Source organism: Hypomesus transpacificus, chromosome 11 (assembly GCF_021917145.1).
Source record: "Hypomesus transpacificus isolate Combined female chromosome 11, fHypTra1, whole genome shotgun sequence".
Taxonomy (NCBI): Eukaryota; Metazoa; Chordata; class Actinopteri; order Osmeriformes; family Osmeridae; genus Hypomesus; species Hypomesus transpacificus.
Genome location: NC_061070.1, coordinates 8,935,314 through 8,943,805, shown reverse-complemented (window position 1 = coordinate 8,943,805; position 8,492 = coordinate 8,935,314). Strand labels below are relative to the sequence as shown.

The following is an 8,492-nucleotide window of genomic DNA, read 5'->3' as shown; positions in this document are numbered from 1 at the left end:
GTCTCGCGAGGAACGTGATCACTAATCAATGAGTTTGAAAAGTATGTCTTCGTTTAACACATACTTAGTGATATACGTTTACTAAGACTGAATCAGCATCTCATTATTGCATATTTACCCACTCGATAGTTTAAGATAGCTGGGTACGCTAAATTTAATATCAATTGATTAATCCCGATTTCATTCGCAGAAAAAGATTGCCGAAAATCCATGTACTCTGCTGCGCATGCGGAAATACCACGTGGTCATTCCGGATTCAAGAAATAGAGGTGACCTACTTGTTGCACGAGAAGTGGGAGAGCACTGACCAGTCCTAACCACCGCTAAACAATGGTGAGTAACCAGAGTTACTAATGCAGTATTTAATTTAAGTTGTTTAGGAAACGCATGGCACAAGTACCGTGGCACATGCTTTATTGCTTGGTTGCTGATAAAACGATAAAGCCAGCCTAGCTTATAAACTCTCTAACTACTTAGCTAATTTTAGCCAGGTCACTTGTGCAAAGTCAAATCAGTTGCTAAATTTTAACAAACAGCATTTGAATTGTATACCTTTGAAAACTAACGTTGGGCATCTCCTTGTCGGGGGCTTAATCATTCATTTAGGTTCAAGCTTATATATTTTCTTAGCTAACAAAGCTAATTTAGCCAATTTCATTCAATTTTAAATGAATAAAAAGTGATGCTTCAATTAAAATTAAGATTATTAATTGTGTTCCGTTGGATTTGACAATGTACACTAACGTTGTGAAAACCATCACTTTCTTTCTTTATTTTTAATTGAATGTCTATTTGTTTTGTCAGGAGGTAACTTTGTAGTGGGACACATGAAAAGGTTGAATGAATGGTAAAGATGGTGTCCCTTTAAAAATATCCCTGCTCGTTGCGTCATGGAGATAGCAGGCTCTGATGTCCCAAAAAAAGTTATCTATTTTTATATTCACCGTGCCCAACCCCGTGAGTTTCTAAATCCTGGTGAATTATGAACTGCACAATCATAATTGGAAGTACAATTGTACTACTAAATGTTTTGAATGTATGGACAATTTAAAAAGTGTGCTCCTATGCAAGAGTTGTGCATAAGCTTTACGACTAACTTCCCTTCCCTAAAGGAAAAATGAAGGATGCAGAAAGACATTACAACAAATATCTTCAAAGCCCTTTTTTGTTTTGTAGTCTGAGCCCATTCGAGTTTTGGTGACCGGCGCTGCTGGGCAGATTGCCTATTCCCTGCTCTTTGGCATCGCCAAGGGAGATGTCTTCGGAGCAAATCAGGTAAGACGGGGCTTTGGCTTCAGTTACGTAACTTTCTGACTGATCTCATTATGGTTTGTCAAGAGAGTAACAGATTGACCCACAGTTGGAAAGACAGTCCCTAAAAACAGGACATCTGTCTTGTTATTCAGTGATAGGCGTCACTTGTAAAGTTTAACACACTAATTCATTCACAATTTAGGTAAAGCTTCATGTCTTTACTTCAGTCTCAAGTTTTGTTCTGGTTGTAACAGAAACATTTAAATGGTTCAGACTCGGCACTATTCCTGATGCTACATATTCCATCCTCTGTTGTGGACCCAGTTGGTGCAGTTTTATTGTACCAGCCTTCATGTGATGAAGCAGTGGTGACATGCTCTGACCTCTCCCCTCTCAGCCCATCATCCTGGTCCTGCTGGACATCACGCCCATGCTGCCCGTCCTGGAAGGCGTTGTCATGGAGCTGCAGGACTGTGCCCTCCCACTTCTGAAAGGTAACCATGACACTGACGTCACATTCAGGCCAGAGTCATGTCACCTGCACATGTGCCCCACTTCATGGATTTTTGTTTTAATGATTCAACCCAGTTTTGAAACGGGGGAATATAGTTGTGGTAGATGTTATGTTTGCTTTTCTATAAATGTCTTTGGTGTTCCTAAACAATAATGGCCTGTAGGGGCTATGGGGCAAATGTACTGGGCAAAATGTATGGACGTTTGTCTGTTCAGGGTTCATAGATTATACCATCACACTGTGAACATGCAATATTTAACACCTAACTGTATCATACCTTTTATCTATGGGGTTCAGCCACTCTAAGCAGGTTGCAGCAATTTTTTTATTTAATTTTTTTATTAAATGAACCAGATTGTTTCTGTCCATCTGTTAGTATCCCCGCTTTAATCGTGAGGCGCCATTATCTAGCAACTCCATTGTGACCTGGTATTTTTCCTCTGAAATGGTGCCGTCCTTTGCTTTGTTTGTGCGGGGCGCTGTGAGAGGCCCCTGTATTAACAGCCAGTGCTGCAAATACAATGTTTATACACGGAGGTGGCCATCAGTGTAGCAAGCATTCCAATTGGTTTCCACGTGGTCTGTAGATGAAAGGCCATTCTGGTTCGAACATTTTCAAAACGTGTGTATATACGCGCATGTTCCTTGCTATAATATAAACGGTTGTGCAATATGTTTGGCAGAGGTCATCCCCACTGACAAGGAGGAGGTGGCCTTCAAGGACTTAGACGCTGCCATCCTGGTCGGCTCAATGCCCAGAAGGGATGGCATGGAGAGGAAGGACCTGCTCAAGGCCAACGTGGCCATCTTCAAGAGCCAGGGCACAGCCCTGGAGAATTATGCAAAGAAGACCGTCAAGGTAGGTCGGACAACTGTCCCGTTTGTGGGTTCATTTACATTAAATTTTGCCATTTAGCAGACGCTGTTATCCAGAGCGCCTTACATTTATTCATTTAGCAGACGCTTTTATCCAAAGTGACTTCCAGGAGAGAGCTTTACAAAGTGGCATAGGTCACTGATAATAACAACAAGATGGCCCCAAAGCATTGCAGGTAGCCAAAACAAGAAGCACACATTGTGAACAACCAAAAAGTGCCAAAAGGAAGAACCATAAGAGCATGTAGTTAAGCAAGTTACAATTAAACAACATGAATCTCTAAGTGCAAGTGTATCTGTAGAAAAAGCAAGCAACAGTAAAAATAAGATTAACTAAAATAGAATATTTAGCAGCGAATACAACAGTTTAAATCAGTTACCACTAACCAACAAGAGCAACATGTCTCTAAGCAAGAGTCATTGTGATCCTTGAGGAAACTAGCATTGGGTTCAGCAAACCATTCCTAAGTACCGTTTACTCCCGGAACAAGTGCGTCTTGAGCCTTCTCTTGAAGGTTGAGAGACAGTCGATTCCACCACTGGGGGGCAAGGCAGGAGAAGAGCTTGTGTTGGGACCGGGCGGTCTTGAGTGGTGGGACCACCAGGCGGTTGTCTGAAGAAGACCGTAGGTGGCGGGTGGGGGTGTAAGGCTGCAGGAGAGACTTGATGTAGTTGGGTGCAGTCCCGTTCACTGCTCGGAAGGTCAGTACCAGGGTCTTGAATCTGATGCGGGCTGTGATGGGTAGCCAGTGGAGGGAGATGAGGAGCAGAGTAACGTGGGAGCGTCTGGGTAGATTGTAGACCAGGCGTGCCGCTGCGTTCTGAATCCGCTGGAGGGCGGGTTGCGCATGCTGGGAGACCGGTGAGCAGCGAGTTGCAGTAGTCCAACTTGGAGAGGACAAGTGCTTGGACAAGCAGCTGGGTGGAGTGCTCAGACAAGTATCTCCTGATCTTCTGGATGTTGTAGAGGGTGAATCTACACGACCGGGAGACCGCAGCAATGTGGGCCGTGAACCAGCAACCTTTGGATTACTAGCCCAATTCCCTAACTGCTCAGCCACCTGTCTCCCATACTCATTTAGTGAAGTGTCAGTTCCGGTAACATAAGGAAAGGGGGGGTGCATCCCAAAAAGTTGTAAAGAGGATGTATATGAGAAGCCTTTATAGGTCTTGAAAGCAAAACATTAAGATGGGTATCGACTGGGTCTTGGCACAGCTAGCACTAAAGAGAATTTTGTTTAATGCAGCTACTTGTTAATATCAGCACAACTGGCTATGCATGCTCAAGGCTCCCATTGTGCTGTTGTATGCTGGCTTTGTGACATCTATAGTCCAAAGAGTAGAATGACATTACATTACATTTACATTTAGTCATTTAGCAGACGCTCTTATCCAGAGCGACTTACAGTAAGTACAGGGACATTCCCCCCGAGGCAAGTAGGGTGAAGTGCCTTGCCCAAGGACACAACTTCATTTTTTTTTTTGGCACGGCGGGGAATCGATCCAGCAACCTCCTGATTACTAGCCCGACTCCCTCACCGCTCAGCCATCTGACTCCCTATTAGAGGGAGTCAGATGGCTGTCAGATGACTCCCTACATTAGAGTGCCAGGGAGCTGCTGGCAGTTCAGAGCCACTGACCTTGGAGCATGTGTTCTACGCTGTCAGCCTGACGGGCAGGAGTGTGTGGCCCTGCGCTTACTGACCAACCTCACTGTCCTTGCACTCTTTCTTACACTCAAGTTGACCATTGGCCTTGTAGAGGGCTGAACGTAAACCGAAAATCTCCCGTTTGTTTCCCAGTTTTTTTTATATTTGTAATTTCCTTAAGGCGGTTTAGATAAATTGGAGAAAGTAACCCCTGTCTCTGAGCAACCCCCTCGTCTGAGGCTTTACATTTGACTAATAAAAGTCAAATGTAAAGTCCTCTACATTGTGCTTCCCAATTTGATTGTTTTCCCTCCTATACATGTGGCCGCCTACGTACGTGTGTTTGGAATTTTATTTATATAAACAAATAATATGTAGTGCTCTCTCTCCTCAGGTCCTAGTTGTGGGCAACCCAGCCAACACCAACTGCCTGATCGCAGCCAAGTCTGCCCCCTCAATCCCCAAGGAGAACTTCTCCTGCCTGACCCGCCTGGATCACAACAGGGCTCGCTCTCAGGTGTGTGTGTGTGTGCGTGCATCTGCTTGCACAAAAGTATTTCTCTGTCAAACCTAACATTGGACCACTTCATCTAAATGTAATGAAATAAACATAACATAAATATTGCCGTATATGACATTTCACTTTACTGACTGGAATATTAAGTTGTGTGGAGACCTTTGTTCCAGAGATTAGATCATCTCAGGCATTGTTCATATGGGGCATTTACAAATACAATTCATCTTTAGATAAACTACTCTAGTACATCTACTAAATTACATTATTAGTTAGATTTGCCTATTTTACAACAGCTGCTGGTTAACTCAAATAATATTGCCTCCAGGCAGAATATACTCATGTATTGAGAGGAATTTTTGTATTTCTTTCCCTTCAGGTTTCTTAAGTGACTACTTGTCTCTTCACTCCTATATCAGTTTGAGAGGCAGTCCCTCAGGGGCCTGGTTCGTAGGTGTTATATTGGTAAAGGATTATTCATACTTCATCATGGATGCAAAACCCAATCAAACAACCTTACCTCTACCTTATTCTGTTTTACCAAACCTCTTCACTTTACTACCTGCTAGACAAGAACTTCTATATTGAAGTGTAACTGAACACTAAAACCCCTTTGAGGAAAATGTTTAAAACTCATCAATTCTGCTGTGGATTCCGGCGAGTCTTTGCAGAAGTGATATTGGTTTTATTTGTGTGGTGTATATACATGTTTTATATTGAGCTACTCTGAATCATCACTATGACATTGTCTGAAGTACTCTCTTCTGAGATGTGCTGGTAACACCCCTAGGATAACCTTTTTAAGACTGTGGGAGTTGGCAAAGTATCAGTTTAGTGGTCAGTTAATTTGTGAGGTGCTTGTGAGACTCTTGGATGACTAAATTACATTTATGTGGAATGGTTGGTTGTACACGTGCAATTCTATATTATCGGAATCGATTGAACTCCCAAACAGGGTATATATCTGTACGTTCCACATCTTACAGGAAGTTTAGCAACTGGAGGTAGCATTAGGATTTGCTAAACATTTGTGCCAGAATTATTTATATTAAACTTTTTCCCATTTCACTATTTATTCTTACGAGTCATGTCCAGATATTATCAAGCAAAAACTGTAATGCTCAAAACACCCCAAGGAAATGTAAACGCGTGATTTGGAACAATATTATATTTTCAAAAAGTAATCCGATACCTTCTTTTGCTTCCCCTTCCATTCTGTAGGTGGCAATGCGCTGTGGGGTGCCAGCCACCCATGTGAAGAATGTGATTATCTGGGGCAACCACTCATCTACCCAGTACCCCGATGTTTACCATTGCAAGGTCAACATGGCTGGCAGTGACCTAGCCTGCTTTGACGCAGTCAAGGATGACACCTGGCTCAAAGGAGAATTTATCGCTGTGAGTTGGCTGCCCCTGCTCTGAGTGAACGCTACCCGGGAGTGGTTAGAGACGGCACTGTCTACTAACATCACCTACCTTGCCTTCGTGTGACTTTATGGTGTGAAAGGAAGTTCTGTCCGTCTCCACTGGAACAGGGTGACCATCTGTTTAGTTTCTGGGATTACAAGTATTACACAATCAGCTGATTGTAGAGAGTTTAACAAACACCTTGATATTAAAGGACCAGCTCAGACACAGCGGTGCTAGCAAAGTCCCTCCAAGGCAGGAAGGTCAGAGGACTGAATTATATTAGAAGTATAGTTTTACACTTTTTCTAATGTATGGTACTGATATTGAAAACGTATTTCACAGTCGCGTCATCAATCCCAAAGTATGGTTGTCACTTCACCAACTCTATTTGTAACCTGATTCATTAGCCTCCTCTGATGTCCTTCCTCCCTCACTTTCAGACGGTGCAGCAGAGGGGCGCAGCAGTCATCAAGGCCAGGAAGCTGTCCAGTGCCATGTCTGCAGCAAAGGCTATCTGTGACCATATGAGGGATATCTGGTCAGGCACTCCCGAGGTCAGCACAGGGCTGGGGGTCCTCTTGGGGTTTCTCATGAGGAACTTTTACTACTCCAGTCAGGAGTTTGTAATATCTTGCCATCCCTAAGGCCGTTAGTGGGCAAATGTTTAATTGACCTGACGTTGGGGAATCCAGTTGGAAACTTTGATACTGTGTTTTAGATTTTGCGTGATCAAAGGGCTTTTTGTGATCAAGGGCTTGCAGGGTCTGTCACTGGTTCATTTAGCCTTTTGCTTGGAGTTCAGACACATGGGTTGTCTGTATTTTAAGGAGTATTGTCTCCTGGTTGTGCCCTTTTTAAGTTCACTCTAATGCTTTTCTTTCTGGCTCACAGGGCGAGTTCATTTCTATGGGTGTGTATTCAAAAGGCAACGCCTACGGAGTCCCTGATGACCTCATCTACTCCTTCCCAGTTCAGATCAAGGTGAGATTTGGAAGATGGGGTCAGTTACCAACATCATGATCAGTATAGGGTCCAGTGGCAATCTGGTGACAATCACTGCACTGCACATATGGTAGCGGCCTTATGGGGAATGTCTTAGTTTTGAATCTTTGTAATGACATTCCCACACATTTGACATGTTATACAATCTGACAAAGTCCATTCTTTCATGAAATGTTTACCATTGGATGTTTGTTTTTACAGGGCCAGTCTTGGAAGTTTGTGGAAGGGCTGGCCATCAACGACTTCTCTCGAGGCAAGATGGATGAAACAGCCAAGGAGTTGGTGGAGGAGAGAGACACTGCCATGTCCTTCTTGGGAGTTTGACTGTAGCCCCGAAGACAACCCCAATACCACTTAGACACCCCCAAGCTCCCAGACTTGTGTGTACGATGGCACTCCCCTGCATCTCTGAGTGTGTGTGTGGTGTGTGTGCACTAGTGTCAACTCTCCACTGAAATGAGCCACACAAATCTTGATAGGTCCCTATTGAAAAAGGAAAAGAGGATTGTTACATGTAGTTGATGTTGCACTCGGTCTAAAATCACTGTAATGGTTATTTGTTGAGTCCAATAATAAAACCAGTGAAAGATTTACAACTTTGTAGATTAAATGTAAAGTTTTTTTTTTAATTGGAACATATTTTGTGAAAAATATTAAGTTGAATGATACTGGCCACTAAGTTATCGTTTTCTTCAATGTGTTTCATCCCTATACCACTCCAGTGATTGCATAGGAGCTATTAGTTGTGATGGTGCAATTCTGCCACTTGAGGGCAATGCAGTCTTGTTAATAAAAGAACAAATGCTGAATTTCTGTTCATTTTAATGTACTTATGCCTGAATTCAAAGATGAAATAAAAAATATATCCTCAACTGACCAATGTGTTAAATAAATGCGACAAAGACTTGCGCAGAAAGAAAAAAAAAATCAACACAAATGATGGCTTAATTAACCCTGAATATTTAGTCTATTACTCATGTAAATGTTTCCTGCAACCTTCCGAGCATTTTGTGTGGCTCAACAAGTGACGGGACAAATGCAAAAATATGTATTACTGACCGAACGAGAGTGTGATGGATGCTTATCAATAACTAAATGATTAATAATTTGATGTGTGAACACGCCGTCAACACCAGAACTATGCACATTTTAATTATGATGCATCATGCATGGCTCCAGATAAATTTAGCAGGAACATTATTTCTGGCGTGAATGAGCCCATGTGAAGAACCTTGACCAAAGCAAAGCTGCATTTTCATTGGCCAGTTCCTTT

At 42.7% G+C, this 8,492-nt stretch overlaps 1 protein-coding gene across 1 annotated transcript; it reads left to right on the top strand.

Moving 5' to 3' along the window:
- The first annotated feature begins 232 nt into the window (after positions 1-232).
- mdh1ab (malate dehydrogenase 1Ab, NAD (soluble)) lies at positions 233-8,095 on the top strand. Its single transcript, XM_047029825.1, has 9 exons — positions 233-333; positions 1,177-1,275; positions 1,652-1,748; positions 2,452-2,627; positions 4,688-4,810; positions 6,029-6,205; positions 6,658-6,771; positions 7,109-7,198; positions 7,421-8,095. Exons 1-9 carry the CDS (start codon positions 331-333, stop codon positions 7,541-7,543), a joined length of 1,002 nt encoding a protein of 333 aa, XP_046885781.1. The 5' UTR covers positions 233-330; the 3' UTR covers positions 7,544-8,095.
- The last annotated feature ends 397 nt before the right edge of the window (positions 8,096-8,492 follow it).

Excerpts from the sequence above, each read along its gene's own strand:
- mdh1ab (XM_047029825.1), top strand. Across the intron at positions 1,276-1,651 it reads ATGTCTTCGGAGCAAATCAG|CCCATCATCCTGGTCCTGCT; the intron begins GTAAGACGGGGC and ends CTCCCCTCTCAG. Across the intron at positions 6,206-6,657 it reads TCAAAGGAGAATTTATCGCT|ACGGTGCAGCAGAGGGGCGC; the intron begins GTGAGTTGGCTG and ends CCTCACTTTCAG.